Raw genomic sequence first — 16,385 nt, 5'->3', positions numbered from 1 at the left:
GAGGGAGGATGCGCGTCTGCAGAGTGATGATCCTGTTGGTTTGGATAAGAAGCTGCTGAAAGTCAGACAGCAGGTGAGGATGAGAAGGATGATGAGATGAAGAGGAATCTCATCAGGAGGTCAGACAGATGTTATTCTAACCCTCAGAGAGCTTTGGTTAAACCAGAACATGTGTGAGAAATTTTTTTTTAACTTTTACTTTATGAAAACCAAACTATACAGACCTTACGTGATAAACAAGTAAAAACCGACCATTGCTGGAACAGGAGTTTTGGACTCATTTCTTTCCACGGGCCTTCCTGTGATCCAGAGTTTTGTCTAAACTTAAAACAGTCGTTCTCCAGGCTTTTTGGAGGTCTTTCTGAGTTTTCCTTTGGACTTTTGTTGCTTTTTTGCTGAATTTCAGTCTGAAACATTTTTGATGCTGACCAGATTCCTAATTTTTTCAAGAATTGGCAACTTTAAACAGATTTCAGGTTCTGAGCTTATTGCTGATGCTAAACTGAGTTCTGACTCCACTAAAAGCAGTCTGGATGAGCAGTTCTTCATGCTTTCTGAACGTCTTTCAGAAAGCATGAAGAGTTTGTCTTTAAATTTTTGCTCCTTTCTATCTAGTTTCAGTCCAGTACCTGACCTTCTATAGAAACTGAACAGATTCCTGATTCTTCACAGATATTCCAAAGAAATTTCTAACTTGGTACAGGTTTACAAATCTAAACTGATTCCTGAGTGTGAACAGATTCTCAGGTTGAATCAGGGCAGATTTTGAATAGATTACTGAATTTGAACTAACTTTGTCCATTTTCTGATTCCTATGTCTGAAAAGATTCCTGACTACAGTTAGAGTAGTGTGGACAGGGACGGATTTAGAAGGATGTGGGCCCCTGGTCTGGGGAGACGTGTATATCCTTGGGTACAAATTGATGCATGCTTGGCAGATGGCTCAATATTGTTCCTGAAAAGAAGCACCATAATTGCATAAGTGAATTAATTTATCGTTTATATGGCTTAAATCAATAAAAATCATGCGGTATTAATATACCCCACATGATGCGGGCTGATGAGTTTCATAGAAAGGACTGGATGCATTCATTAAAAAGTTAAATTAATAAATCTTTGGGGGGCCTCAAAACCTCAAGCCCCTTTAAGTCCTTCCTAAAGTCTGGGCCAAGGGTTGGATCATCAGTTCTTTTTTTTATTTTTATTTTTAAGATATTTTTTCAGCGCTAGTGGCCGTTATTTTTGACAGTAGGTAGACAGGAAAGGGAGAAGGGGAAACATTCGGTAAATGTCACCAGGTCCGGGACTCGAATCCGGGACAGCTGCCTCGAGGACTGTTTCCTCCGTACATGGTCGCGCGCTTAACCCGTACACCATCAGCGCCGCGCCGATCATCAGTTCTTTGGGCCTTCTGAAGATCTTCCAGGATTTATTTCATTGAATTTTGACAGATTTTTCACTCATTTGCTGTAAGATACCTGACCATCTTCAGGAACGATTTTGGTTTTGAATTATTCAGTCTTAAAAAGATTTTTAAACTCAGTGGACAGTGTTGCTTTGTCAGACAACAAAAAAAAAAAATCAATTTCAAACTTGACCTTTAGACTATTTGTTCCCAGCAGACATATAAAACCATGTAAGAGATCTCATAACCTCATAACCTGGAGAAATAATAATGAAGACCACTTTAAAATGGCCCATTGGAATATCATAGTAGTTCTGTGGCACTGGGGCATTCAGCAGCAAACCAGTGAAACCAGGAAACCGTGCAGATTTATTAAGACCCAGTTTGTTGTTGTTACGGTAAAACTATTAAGCTATTATTGGGACTGAATTACCTGTTTCTGACTTTCTCTATTGACCTCATGGGATGGAAACCTGGATCTTCACAAAGGGGGTGAGTTGTTCCTTATAGAATGTTTTAACACAAATCATCTTCAGACCATCAACACCACACACCTGCAGCTCCTTCACCTTCAGTTCACCAACAGGGTGAGTTGTTGGCACATCTGCCTGCTCTTTAAAAGACACTTGCAACTGGTGGGTCGATGATGCAAAATGTTCTTCACGTGAGCTGGATTCTCAGATATGTCCAATTTTCTGGCATGTTTGTTTGTCTGCAGAGATGATGCTCTGCTTTGCTTTTGCTATGACACATGCTGTTCAATATACACAAACCCCCCCCCCCAACAGCTCCTTTTAAGTTGTTCCAAATATCCAGGTCATAATGTCACCAATGTTGGACTGAAGGTTACACGAAAACAGAGAGAACCCAACTTTCTTCTGTCTGGTTCCTGTGCACACATACAGTAACACCAGTGCTACTCTTTTGTCTCATGCAAAAGTGGCAAGCAGTAAAAAAAAGTGAACATAAACATTGAGTGCATTCATTCTGCTGAAAACATCTGAACTGAGATCTATGCTGCAAGTAAGATATTGACTGCTCAGAACAACCGCAGACAACCTGACTGAAAAAACCTAATTATTTCTTAAAGGGAAAGTGTGAAGCCACGCCCAATCAAGAAATGATGGTTCACACGGTGGAGCAATACGATACTGAGCTTCGGTCGAAGCAGCACTGCTCAGACACCCTCTCCATTAGCAGCCGCATCTCCCACTTGAGAGCATTAGGCTCCATTTCACGCCTCACTGGATCGAAACCGGGGGAGTGAAATTTACGCCTTTTTGATGGGCTTTTTCATGCTGCGTCTCATCCTGCCCATCACTCCGGATCCACCACAGGGCCAACAGACGCCCCGCGATCCGAGCTGCTGCTGCTGGCAGTTGGCAGGTTGTGTCGGGTCACCGTCGGCTGTTCTCCCCCCTCATAGAATCTGATGGTGGTCTGGGCTTCCTGCTGAGGCAGACAGGTGTCTGTCAAGCTTGAAAAACATGTAAATGTTTGACACAGAGCATATTTTCCTGGAATGTTTTCAGCTTTTCTGCACAAACCTCAAGTGACCGACCCACCTGTCATTTACTGATCTGTCTGACATGAAATTGCTGTTGAAAAATCCTGGCAATGACTTAAAACAGCTGTGCAAAAACTATAACACCCATAGAACTGACCCAGGCCACCTTACAAGTTTACAGGAACGTCTGGCTGCTTGCAAGGAAAACATAATGAGGGCTGGATCAGGAGGTAAAGGCAGCACAAACTGTCGCCTTAGGTAGCCTAATAATAAGTAATTATAGCAAACAGAAATGCCCACTTTAAGGGGAAAATAACCTCTCACTTTGCAATTAAGATGCAGTCAGGGTTTTTATGTGTTTGGGTCTCAGATGGAGGCACAAACTCTCCTATCAGAAGAGGCCAGCACTTGATGCCGGTTTCAGTTAGCACCTTCCAATGAAATCTCCACCCACTGCCCCACTACACCTGTCAAGCCTCTGCATCAGACCACCATCACAAGAAAAAAATAAACCTTAATTAACCTTCCTGCAGACGACAGGGTACTCCTCTTCCTCCCTCACTGATAGCCATTGTTGTCGACATTTTGGCTGAATGAGGAGCGTCAGTGTGGAGGAAATAAATGGGTAACAATCAGCAGAAAACTGCGTTTGGTTGTTTAATTCACGGGCAGCAACATGAAGGCAGGGAGGAACCAAACTGTCAGAGATTATAGTTAAATTAGGAATAGAGGGTTTTCAGATTTTTACGAGTTAACCCTTATCCTAAAAACACTGGATGGGCAGGGATTGGAGACAATAAAAGTCAAAAAACGGAAAATCAAGTAAAAACCAGTAGAAATGTTGTGATGAGAGGTTGCAACCTCCATCCGCAGCCTAAAAAGCAGCTAAACCAAATCAAGAGTTTCCATCCTTCTGTCGCTTCTCTTTATCTTCTGGAAATGGAGTTTTGATGAAAATTCAGACTGAAAGACTCACCCTCACCACCAACTCCATCCAATGAATCCTCCATGCATCTCCCCTCCATCCAATCAGTGTCAAGTCTGCATGCCTCTTCAGGCAATCACCCTCTGACGCTTTGCTTTTAAGGACCGCCAGTCATACATCCCTCCTGCTCTTCAGCCGAGCTCGACCCTCCACCACCCCACCTCCACCATCTTCGTTCCAATCTCTTCCAGTTCTCCTTACCTCCTCTGGCCTTCACCCCACCACCAGTCGGATCCCGGGGGGAAGACATCTGTAATCCTAAACCTAAAATTTCCATTCAAGCTCATGATATTGCCAGCATTCATTTCTTCCTCTGGGGTCTGAGCGCCAAAGACATAATCATTTGCCAATTGACTTCTCTAATCGCCATCTTTGTGTTTCTTATTGTGAGTCTTTTCAGGTTGAAATAATTGTTTAACACCCTTAATAACATAAATAAACTCAACTTAATCAAATCTTAAATTGAAAGATCCAACAACCTCACATCTAACCAGTCCCGTCAGGCACAGAGGGTCTACCTTTTGGAAACTAAAGGAAGGAAGACGGGACGCTTTTATCGCTGTAATTAACTCAGCAGGAGTGAAAAAATTTATTTATTGAGAGAAATTTATTGTAACAATGGGTCTTGGTGATAAATCTTGTTCTACAACCTTGGAAACCTTGACTGATGTTTGACGAAACAGGACATATTGGCAATTTATTAATTTAACAAACAGTGGTGCACAGGAGAGCTGTACAGAGACACAAAAGCCTGGCATCTCCTATTCATGATGGGCACCAGCTTGGTCGCAAGAACGCCTGATAACCTCCATTCATCCCTGCTCTGTGGGGACAAGTGGAGGAAAACAGAGTTCGGTCCTAGACTGGAAATCTGGGATTATTTCAGGTTGCTCATTTAAGTCAAAATGCCTGAGGAAATAAGTTGCTTATCCCAAACTGTGGTCAAACACAGTCTGCAGGATCCTGTGTACCACCATCCCTTAACAGTTTGCCTTTTCGCTCAGTGAAAGTGGTTACTGGACATCATGATAGAACCGTTCTCAGGTCCCAAAACCAGTTGGAACTGCATTTCATGCTAAAAGTCCTGGATGACATAGCTGGTTCTATTCAGGACTTTCATTTTAATTTTTCAGATTTGTTTGGCTTTAATGAGATAAATCCGAGAACCAGGTAACTAATAATTCTGTCGAAGGAAAAGATGAAAGCAGATAGTTTGGTTCATGTTAGAAACGTTCCAAACAGAGAACTTTGGTTTGATTTCACTTCTGTCGGGAATACATTTGTAATTGAACTATTTTGTTGTTTTCTTTTGCTTCCCTTTGGATCCATCCAGTTTGTAAGTATTAGATTTTAACTCTGTTGGTTTCTCCTGCTAGTCTGCGTCATGTTCAGCTGTCAGCTGTAGATTTAGTTTGTAGAAACTGTTGGGATTTAGATTTAATTGAGCATCATTAAACAATAAAACTATCAACAAGTTCAATAATCCTTAAATGTACTGTTTTTTTCTCTTTTTTACAAAAACATATCTATTCTGAGATAGCTGTGTTTCTGTCCACTGAATGTACTGGGTATGTGCAGCAAACAACTAATTAGGAGTTCACATTTTCTAAATGGTTAAAACAACCATCTGCTTAAAGATACAGTTTTGCTTCAGGTAGTCAAGGAGTTTTTTTAAAGAGATGCACTGATAAATCAATTTTTTTTGTGTTCAGTATTGTTTTAATTTAGCAATTAAATGTAAATACATTTACCATACACAGTGTAGCTCACTTGATAAAGGTAGATCAGAATCCGACAAAAATGAAGAAATAACAATATTGTCCTCATTTCTGCTTCGAAGCATATTTTACTAACATTAATCTGAATTTTTAGTCAACTCAAAACAAATTACAGCCTCTTTGTTGATGTGTTTACCAAAATAAGTGGCAGTTTTCATGTTCGATACCTTTATTAACTAGAATAAAATATCTTCCAGTGCAGATCACCAGTCAGTAGGGATCAAGGGAGAGTTAGTGTGACTGGATCGCTGACAGATTGTTCGGTCCATTGTTAGTATTTTCACAAATGACTGACTTAAACATGGACCTGGTTTATAACCGCTGTTTTGTTGTTTCAGACTTTCCTTTGTTTTTGTTTCCTCTACTTTTGTAATACTAAAATGATATTTCTGTTTGTTACAGCCACCTGACAGTTTTAGTTATTCTACTGGACGTTTGTATCAGCTGAAAAGCCAAAATAACAAAACCAGATTGTTGAGCTTTCAGACCAGCTGTTTTCATTATTTGCCTTTAAATTCTGCGACTTTCTGCTCGTCTTTCTTTGTCTGAACATTTTGGTCCAAAGTCTGGACCTTGTTCTTCTTTTTAAATGTGTTTCAGATGTTGGAGCTGTTTTGGAGGACAATCCGTTTCTGTGATTTCTTTGTGTCCTTCGCAGTCGTGCTCACACAGATTGATTAGAGGACATTAACAAACACGATTAACAACACATTTCCATTGAGCACAATGGTGATGCGATAACCGTCCTTGAATGTGGCTCTTTAGCTGAGAATTAAATCCCACTGGGCTGAATTAAAGCTCACATTACTGCAAAGCAGTTTGTCTGTCTGCGGCTCGCAGCCAAAGCTGTTTAAACTAATTAACCATGAATTCACTTCAAACCAGGACTTTATTGAATGAGCTGCGTTTCTCTGTCTGTCTGACACAAAGGCTGAAGCTGGAAAACGTCTTAACGGAGAAGATCTGTTCAAAGCTGAATGCCATGGGGAGAAACATCCAACATTCCTGCAGCACAGATACGAATGTTCCCATGAAGATCTGATGAATGAATACAAAAATAAGCTGCACCTTTCTGAAAGTTTAGTTCATGGTTTATTGGTTTAAAAGTGATTTTAGTCATGGTGAGATGAATTTAAAACTTTTATTAGATTAAACTAATGGTTTACAATGTCACACATCTGCGGTTTATAGTTCTTAAAGCTGAAGGGTATATATGATCATTTTTAGAACTTTACTTTTTAATTCTGTTCAGCCTTGTAGCTCATGTTAGCTAAATTCATCTCCATGACCGAATTATTTTAAAAAGCCAAAAGGAAAATAAAAGCAAACCCAAAGCAGCTGAGTATATATAAGTGGGGACATTAAACTCAGGCATAACGGCAAAACAATGGCAACCCAAGAGGAAAGTATCAACCCTAGTTTTACTCGCGAGAGTTTAATTGCTTTACTCTAATGTTGCTGTCAAAACAGTTTTTTGAGGACATCTGTCATTCCAGTGAAACTCAGTTCTTCTGCAGTTAATCATCCAAAAACAAGTCAAGAACGTCGCTGTAAGCTAATGCTACATGTGTTAGAATACGGAAATGAAAATACTAATAAGTAATCGGAATGCAGCTGCAGTCATTTGCGCTCCTTCGTTTGGCCCAGACACTGAGAAGAAATGCTCCAGCTAGTTATAATGGATACAACCATGCGGGAGAAAGTGTATTCATACTGCAATCCACAAGAAGACCTGAAAAGCTTTATGCTTATCCCAACTGACACTCTTGTCTGCCTTAGTGGACTGGTTGCCGACTCACTCATTTCCGGAACTATCTGTTGTATCCATATTAAGAACATCTTCATCCCTCAGCTGTTCCTCCTTTAAAAAGCAATCACATTGGATACATAATCCTGGGGCAAAATGTCTTTCAAACGGACCAACTTATTTTGGCCTGTGAGGAGAAATCTGCCCAATTTACTTATATCAGGAGTCTTAATGTGAAGAGTTTTATTTTTTGGTAGAAGAGTTTGTACCCTGGTTACATTTTATCTTTATTGCTCAGAAAATTTTACTTTTTTGAGTGAAAGTTCAAACACTGTTACTCTTCTGACATTGCTTCACGTCACCTGCTGCTGTAGAAGAAATACAACATAGATTATTGATAACAGTAATGATCAGATTTTTCTGTGATTTAAGAACATCCGTTTCTGCAGAGCCGTTCCTACATCATATGGGGCCCTGATCAGAGTTTAATTGGGGAACCTTCCGACAATGATCGCTCAGTACAGCTCAGTTAATATTTGCTTTATGTCATCCTTGTCTGAGCATTTGTGCCTTTTACATCTGAGACGGGAAAGAACTAATGACAGGAAAGAAACAAAAAACTAAAATAATATGAAACATAAGTTGACTGTACATCCAAAATGTGAATGTTCAGGTGTGTGTGATTGTGCTGAAGGTGTGTGTGATTGTGTTTCAGACGGCACTTCACTGGGCAGCCAAGCAGGGCCGCCAGGAGGCCGTGGACATAATGCTGCGCTCTGGAGCCGACGTCAACATCAGATCGGTGAGTGTGTGTCTGTGTATGTGTACATTTTAACTTTAAACACCTACCTCTTTCTGTTCTTTAAAGCATAGTATATTAAGTAATACAATTATCATTATTACTGAACACTAGCTTTTCTGAAGCTTTATTTTTAGAAGGGAATAAAATTATTTGTGATTTAAAAAAAAAACAATAAACCTCTGCACATTTTTATTGAACATCAGCGCAGAACTGGGAGGTTGAAATAAAGTGTTTGTGCTCAGATATACAAATACTCACCACATAATGAAAGAAGGAGCAGAACACCTTAGGAAAATCAAGAAAGAATTTATCTAATATAAAATTTAGCACATTCTCTGAAACCAGTCTTGGATTATCCAGGTCCATCTTTAACAGCTCCTGAGATGATGTGCAGGTCTTACCCTCAGATTGGTGTTCAGAGATCCAGAGGTTCGGAGGTTGCTCTACAAGTACCCAAAGTTGTTATCTTCCTGAGTTCAACTGAAAGTTTATTTAAACAGTAGTGCAATGACAGTGATGTGAAAAAATAGGACACCCAATTGAATATTCAAGTATTTGGAAAGAAATGTTCACATGTTGATGTTTTTTTAGCCTATCTCTGTAAAGGAATTTGGGGTGAACAAGAGTGATGTTGGGTTGGTGCCTAAAAACTGTACAAACATTTCATGCAAATTTACAGTAAGTGTTTGGACTTAGAAACTGAGAAACAGTTAAAAATGACATAAATTAGTACAAATTTAAATTTTGTATTGTTTCGACCCGGCCCGGCCAGGGGTGAATAAGGGGAAGTAACATAAAGGCAATGAGATATATGATGTATAAAGAAGGGTTATTTATTTGTAACGTTTGAAAGTTACTGGCACATACATAAAAGAAAGAGGGTACTGGTAACGGTACTAAAGTACAGCAAGTATGTTTTCCCACAAAACTAACCTGAGGCAAAGAAACAAGCAAAGAAAGTAACCAAATAAAACACTCGAAATCGCCTTGGGGTGCAGGCAATCCGCAAACAGGGAAGCAAAGCAATCAAAACACTCAAAGGTCATCAAACTATAAGTTTGAAACCTATTCAATGGGTTTTCCCAAAATCAAGCCAGCCAGTTCTAAATAAGTCGCCAGGGAGGACAAAGTTAAGTTCAAACAGTCTCAATCAAAATAAACAAAAATAAACACCAGCAAAGCTTCATAAGCACAAGTGGCGAGCTGCTCAGATTAAATCACAGCCACCCTTAGTGGCAGGTGCAGAGAGTTTATATAGGGCGAACTCCTCGGTGAGTTCCCGGTGACGTCCGGCAGGAAGAGTGCAGAGCGCCCAGGAAGATCCGAGTCCAACAGGAACAGCAAAAAAGAGAGCAACCAATAAAGAAGAACACAAATAAGGGGGATTTCCACCAAGAGGAGTCCCATGCAGCCAAGGCGACAGCAACGGAGGAACAGGGTTTCCACCTCTCCAGCAGGCCCGTCAGCAGCCTGTAGACAAGGTTATGAAAACAAAACATACACATACGACCACCGGCCATAACACGGATGTATTGGGAATTCAGAAAAGGATGACTGGTTTATGATGTCAGGGATTAGCGCACCCAGGCCCGCCCCATTAGCTGTCCCCGCAGACATTGGGAGGAAGGAAGGAAGGAAGGAAGGAAGGAAGGAAGGAAGGAAGGAAGGAAGGAAGGAAGGCACGAACCAATGAACGAAGATAGGTGCTCCCAACAGTGCTACAGATTGACGCAGAAAGGCCACTGTTGTGATTACTGAAGACAGCCGTGAGCCTGGAAAATTTAATTTAGGATCTGCTTGATCTGCTGTGCTCTCACTGATCTTCCTCCTGTGCTGCTGATGAAGATGAGCCTGCAGGAGATAATGTTTACACCCCACCAGAGCAAAGCAAAGCAGACAAATCACTTATTGGCTCCATAACTACATAATTAACTTTCTGTCTCTATTATTTAAGGAGGTAATGGCTCCGATAAAATAGCCTCATTTAGAGCAGCCGGCAAATCAGAAATCAATAATCCATAAAAAAGCAGGAAGAGGAGAAAACCTTTCTGGTTAGGATTCACTAGAGGGTTTCAGCAGGATGGATTTTCCTGCAGTAGGAGGGTTTATATCCGTCTAAAGATTCACCTGAATGTGGGAAAAAAGTGAACAACACAGTAGCAGATTCAGGAGGATCATCTTGCTGATGTGGTTTTAAATGATCAGTAATGCTGCTGGATGTTCTGAGATTTCTTCTGAGTGTGATCTATTTTTAGTACTACAAGAATGATCATTAGATGTGATTTGCAACAGCTGCTAGAAGTGTTTTTCTCTCTGTTTTATCATAAAGTTGCTTCAATGACAAAAACCTGGAATTGTTTTGTGTAAAACACATTTTTCTTTATTCAAAGAAATGCAGTGATTTTTTTCTTTCTTTTCTCTTCTTCGCTGATTCAACAGCATGTAAGTTTGGGAACTTTTGTCACTTCAGAAATCTTGTCACAGAATCATCTCAATATTTAAACATGTTTTTAGATGATCAGAGTCTCAGCAACTCTTCCTGATTTGTTCTAATCCTCTGGGTCTGACTCTGTTTCTCTCCCCTCTGCCATGCTCGCTTCATTTCTTAATGAAAGGGGGTAAGTCATGCTCAAACGCCTCTTTAATCCCCTTACTATTTAAAATCATATGTAAAAAGGAAAATTATATTTTTGCTGTCAAGCAGATACTAAATTAAGTAGGGACTGTTTATTTGTATATAGCACTCACACTACATTTGGGTATTTGGTAAGCAAATTAGTGAAAACAGCATAGTTTGCCTACTAGGTGGCAGCAAAGTGCTTTCAAACTGATCCACGGTATGCGTACAAAATGCATCAACCAGCAGCAGTTGGATACATAAATATTCTTGGTTCCATTGACACTGAAAGCAGTTTGAGGAGAATTTGATGTAAAATACACACCAGTGTATGATCAAAACTAGCAGTGGCCAGAGGTTGTAAGGAAAAACTGATCAAAGGTTCAGCCAATGTGGAAGTTCTCCTTGGCTTTTTTAAGTTTCTGTGTATTTCAAGTAGTTGTTGTTATTTTGTTGTACTATATTGAGATTTATATCCTCAGTTGTCCTGGTATAGCTCTCCAAACCTGTCTCCCATTATCAGTCAGCCCACCTGTCCTCACCCAGTAACCCACTCCCCAAGTATTTTCAGCATATTGTCAGATCCTTCCATTCTTCTTCTGTATTTTTGGGATTTTTATCATGCTGCCTGAACCTCTGCCATGTTTTTATGGATGCATTCACACCAGAGCTCTGCTTTAAACTGACCAGATTTTGTTTACTCGAATAGCCTGCTTAGGTCAGGCATGTTTGAAAACTCATCCAAACTCACATAAATCTGTTCCTCTAGAAAGGAAAATGGAGAAGCTGATTCCTTTTAAATGTAAGATTTATGGACATAATTGTGAACTGAAAACTTTTAAATCCTCACTCAGTGTCAGTCTGTCCCTTTCCATTGTCTTTTTCTGTGCTCCACAGAAACATGCTGGATGGCTCCTTGCTTTGCCTGCTGCTCATACTGGGCAGTTTCTTGTGATACTGCCCCAGTTGAGCAGCTGTTGTAACTACATGTCTGAATTTTGTTCTCCTGATCCAGTCTCAGGAGATGCCACAAGGTGTTAGGAAAAACAAACCTGTAGTGACAGAGACGGAAAGGCAGAAATAAGAGATTCAGACTCTTATTTCAGACAATTTCAGGAAGTTTTCAGTTAGCTTATAAGGACTGGTTTTCCTGACGCTTAGCTTTGGTTCTGAGTTAGGGCTCTGTTTTTGTGTTTAGAGATCTACATCAAGTTTTATTAGCCTAATCTCAGTGTTTGGATTCTACCTACTATGTTTTGGGTCCTCTCTTCCCTCACAGCTGACTCTACTTGCCGAATTATCCCAGCTGCTTTTTTTCCTGTCATTCCTTCCTAAATCATTCCCTGGGTTTTTGTGTTTCTTCGTTTATTTTGTTCGTTCCTTTCAGATTAAGTCTTGTTTCTTTTTGTTTAATATTTATTTATGTTTATGACCTTGTACACTTTGCCTTGAAGCACTTTGAGTTTTATTTTATAATTTCTTTATCTTCCTTACTTCTGTCATATTTTATTCCCAGTACTCGGTTTGGACCTGGGTTCCTGCAGTTGAAACACTTTTGTTAGGTGTTTATGTGATATTTTTTCTTCAGTAAATTTGATATGTGTCTCTTTTACATGTTTTTGTGATTTTGCATCTTTGTGGTCATTCAGAGATCGGTACTGCCTCTGGTACATCTGTACTGATGACCTGCTGCGTTCTGCAGAATCAGAAAACCAACAAATTTCCAGATAGATGTATCTGATTGATGAGACGGTTGTTTTGCAGCAAATCAGAGATTTAATGTCAGTGAATGAAGCACAGATCAGACCTGTTGGTGCTCTCGGCTGATGTTTCTGTTACTTCTCCCTTTCGGATCACAGACTGGCCTTGATGTGGCTCTTCTCCCAGGACCCCCTGGTGTAGTGGCCTTTAGCGCTGATATTAGACTCAAAGAGCACCTGAAAACATGAAAGCAGCTCTGTGTTTGAGGAAATGTCAGATATTTATGTCTTTATCCTGTCAGGCCTTCTTTGACATACAGAGCCCTGAAAGTGGCGGATAAAAGTCGGCCTTCTAGCAGCCGTTGGTCCGAAAACAAAATCCATGTTTTAAAAGAGAAAACTATAGTTTCCTCTGATCCAGAGTAGGTTTGTTGCTTGTTAGTGTCTCTCTGTGAGGTGAGTCTGCTGATGGGACAGCAGGAAGGGTCTGACGATGAGGAGATCTTGTTTTTCCACATCAAACATCCTCCAGGCCTCAGGCTGTGTTGAGATTTTACTGCGGAGCTGTGTAATCTGCAGACTCGCCTTCGTAATGAATCCAGACTTCAACCTCTGCTTTGAATATTCTGTCACTAAAGTCGGGTTTAAACAGCTTAATGGCAGCAAGGAAAGTGTGGGCTTGTCTCTGACACTGGCAGAAGCTCAGGGTGATGAGCAGATCGTAAAAAGTATGTGATTGTCTCAGACCTGGTTGTGTTAAACTTGAGTCGTTTAACATGACCAGCTCTGAGACAACAGGTTTCTGGCAGGAAACCAGAGCACAAAGAAACGTTTAGAGAATCCAAACAACAATAATAGGAAGTGCTCACATTTAAATGCTGCAGAGTAAAATAACTTCTAGCTGTGACAGTATATATATATATATAATCACAGATAACTTTATTTGGTGCACCTGTTCAACTGTTTAATGCAAAGAGCAAATGAGCTAATTATATGGCAAATTAGTGAAAACAACATAGTTTGGCCACTAGATGGCAACAACGTTCTTTCAAACTGATCCACAATATGTGTGCAAAATGCATCAATCAGCAGTAGATGGATACATAAATATTCTTGGTTCCATTGAGACTGAAAGCAGTTTGAGGACATTTTGATGCAATATACACACCAGTTTGTGATCAAAATTAGCAATGGACGGACTTCTAAGGAAAAACTGATCAAGGGTTCAGCTCATGTGGAGGTTCTCCTTGGCTTTTTTCAGTTTCAGTTTTTTCAAGTAATTGTGGTTATTTCATTGTACTATATTGTGATGTATTTCCTAAGTTGTCCTGGTATAGCTCTCCACACATGTCTCCCATTAAACACAACTCAATGCATGTAGGCATCTAGATCTGGTGAACATAACTAGCTGAAGTTCAAACGGAGCATCAGAATGGGGAAGAAAATAATTATAAGTGACTTTGAACACGGTATGGTTGTTGATGCCAGATAGTTGGTCTATTTCAGAAACTTCTGATCTACTGGGATTTTCACTTACAACTCTCTCTGAGATTTGCAGAGAAAGGTCCTAAAAAAGAAAACCACCTAGTGAGCAGCAGTTACGTAGCAGTTACGTAGACTTACATGTTCTGTTGATTTAAAAAAAAAATGGGCAAATGAGATGTACCCAAAGCATGAACAACCGTTTCTGCCCCCGATTCAGGGATAGACGGTCTTAGTCTGAAGAGTTTTCTAACAAAAGAAAAGTCAAAACGAGAAGGTGGAGTCAGGATTAGATTGGCCACGATTGTGTGTTTGGTAGAAAATGGATGGCTTTTTTGGTTTCGTATGTATATTCATGTATTATCAGAGCACGAATGAAACCTGAAACTGCAGTTTGAGATAATTTGATAAATAGATACAGTAGTGATTCATGTACACACTCTTAAGGTACTCCTTAATTAACTGTGGCAGCTGGAGAAAGAGAGTTACACTTTTAATCATGTCCTTTTTGTATTTGACTGTGGAGGTTGTTTTACTTGCTTTTATAGTTTTTTTTTCACTTTCTGGACATTCTTTGCGTTGTTTTTCATCTATGTATTAATTATGTGTTCCTTGGCCTACTTAGCATAGATACAAAGGAGGCATTTTATATTTGTTTTTATGTATATTATCTTTCTGTTTTCTGGGTTCATTTTCAGCCCTATTCTGCTTTTTAATGTTGCTTAGCAACATTTTGCAATCATTTTTGTATTTTTCCATTTGCTGTGTCTGTTTTTGTTTTTGTTGGGTGGTCATTTAGCATTTTGGGGGATTAATATTCTTATTATAATTTTTTTTACTTTCCTTTTTTATCCATTTGTGCCTCCCTGGGAATATATCTTTTGCTTATGGTAATTTTCTGGTTTTCAGTTTCCGTATTTTTGTGGTTTCTTTTTTGTTCATGTTTTTGAGTTCATTTCTAGTATTTGTTGTCATTTTTGTCTCCTTGATTAAATTTTTTCATCACACGTGAGAAATAGTATGACTTCTTTCCATTCCTGCAGGAAAAAGTTTACTGGCACATTTGTGGAAATAATTTGTTATACAACTTATAAGAGAATCATCTTCCCTGAGGCAGTTTTCTGTATATTTCTGTAACGTTTAAGGCCATCCGCTGAACATGAACTTAGTTTGGAAATCCTTGTTTGGTAGAGCAACTTTAAAAAAATGTTTTCCAGAGTTTTGTGCAGGAAGCTTCTTGTTTAAAATGAATCTGTTTAAAAGACGTAAGAGAATTTAAGTGCACCCTTCCATCAAACATTTTGACAGGTGGGCGGGACTTCCGGTGAGGGCGGGACTTCCGGTGGGGGGCATATGGGCGCCATGTGGTTGCCATGTGGGCAGGGGGGGTGTGTCCAAGGGGCGTAACAGTGGATGTTGATTGGTTGTCGTCATTAGGGGCGATACCTTAAATGAGTCAATTAAAACACAGGGGTGTGTTTAAGGGTGTTACGGGGAAGGCCTTAAATGAGCCAATTAAAACACACAGGGGTGTGTTTAAGGGTGTTATTAATAATCTGTATGTTTTTTTCAGGCGTTAATACATCTAAAAAACAAAACAACAAAAAAAAAGACATGCATCCTTTTATATTTTTTTAAAGGTATAATCAACTTAATGTTGACCTATCACATGAAATCCTAATAAAGGAACTGTGTAACCTGACAGAATTGTAAGTTAATTTTTGCTTTACAGCAGGACCTATTTGTTGAATATATGAGCCAGTCTAAATCCGTTCAAAAATAGAAAAGACCTAAAAAAGTAAATAAATAAAAAAATTGTGCTTCACTACATCGATGGAACGAGAAAAACCTTCAGCTTCTGCGTCAACATACTGGAAAAGCAGCTGAAAAAATAGGTAAGACGAATATCAGATTAACAGAAAAAAAACAGAACTTCAGTATACTGTTTCCAAGTTACAAATTGACTAGCAATGATGTGTTTGTTTTTGAATCATGAGAGACTCCATTTTAGGAAAAAGGAATGATAATTTAAGTTACCTGTAGCTTTTCTAAAAAAACATTTTTACTTTTTCATCTTAGAGTTACAGGGGGTTACAACTGTTAGGGGCAATGTCAGGAAAGGGGCAGTTACGTCTGTTTCTTAGATAACATATCACCTTTGAACTCAAGAAGGGTTTTGGTCTTAAAAACATAGGCAGCTGAAATAGGTAAGACGAATATCAAATTAACAGAAAAAAAAAGAACATCAGTATACTGTTTCCAAGTTACAAATTGACTAGCAATGATGTGTTTGTTTTTTGAATCATGAGAGACTCCATTTTAGGAAAAAGGAATGATAATTTAAGTTACCTGTAGCTTTTCT

General features: G+C 39.4%; 1 protein-coding gene across 1 annotated transcript in view; it reads left to right on the top strand.

The window, feature by feature from the left end:
• The window catches only part of LOC124857916 (protein HOS4), an 80,258-nt gene that overhangs the window by 37,299 nt on the left and 26,574 nt on the right, over window positions 1-16,385 (top strand). The window contains exon 9 of the mRNA XM_047349500.1: window positions 8,138-8,224. Coding sequence (XP_047205456.1) covers window positions 8,138-8,224 — 87 coding nt within the window. The remainder of the gene's footprint in view (window positions 1-8,137; window positions 8,225-16,385) is intronic.

This window comes from Girardinichthys multiradiatus, chromosome 2 (assembly GCF_021462225.1).
Source record: "Girardinichthys multiradiatus isolate DD_20200921_A chromosome 2, DD_fGirMul_XY1, whole genome shotgun sequence".
Taxonomy (NCBI): domain Eukaryota; kingdom Metazoa; phylum Chordata; class Actinopteri; order Cyprinodontiformes; family Goodeidae; genus Girardinichthys; species Girardinichthys multiradiatus.
The sequence above is the reverse complement of the archived record's forward strand: the minus strand, read 5'-3'. Positions and strand labels throughout refer to the sequence as shown.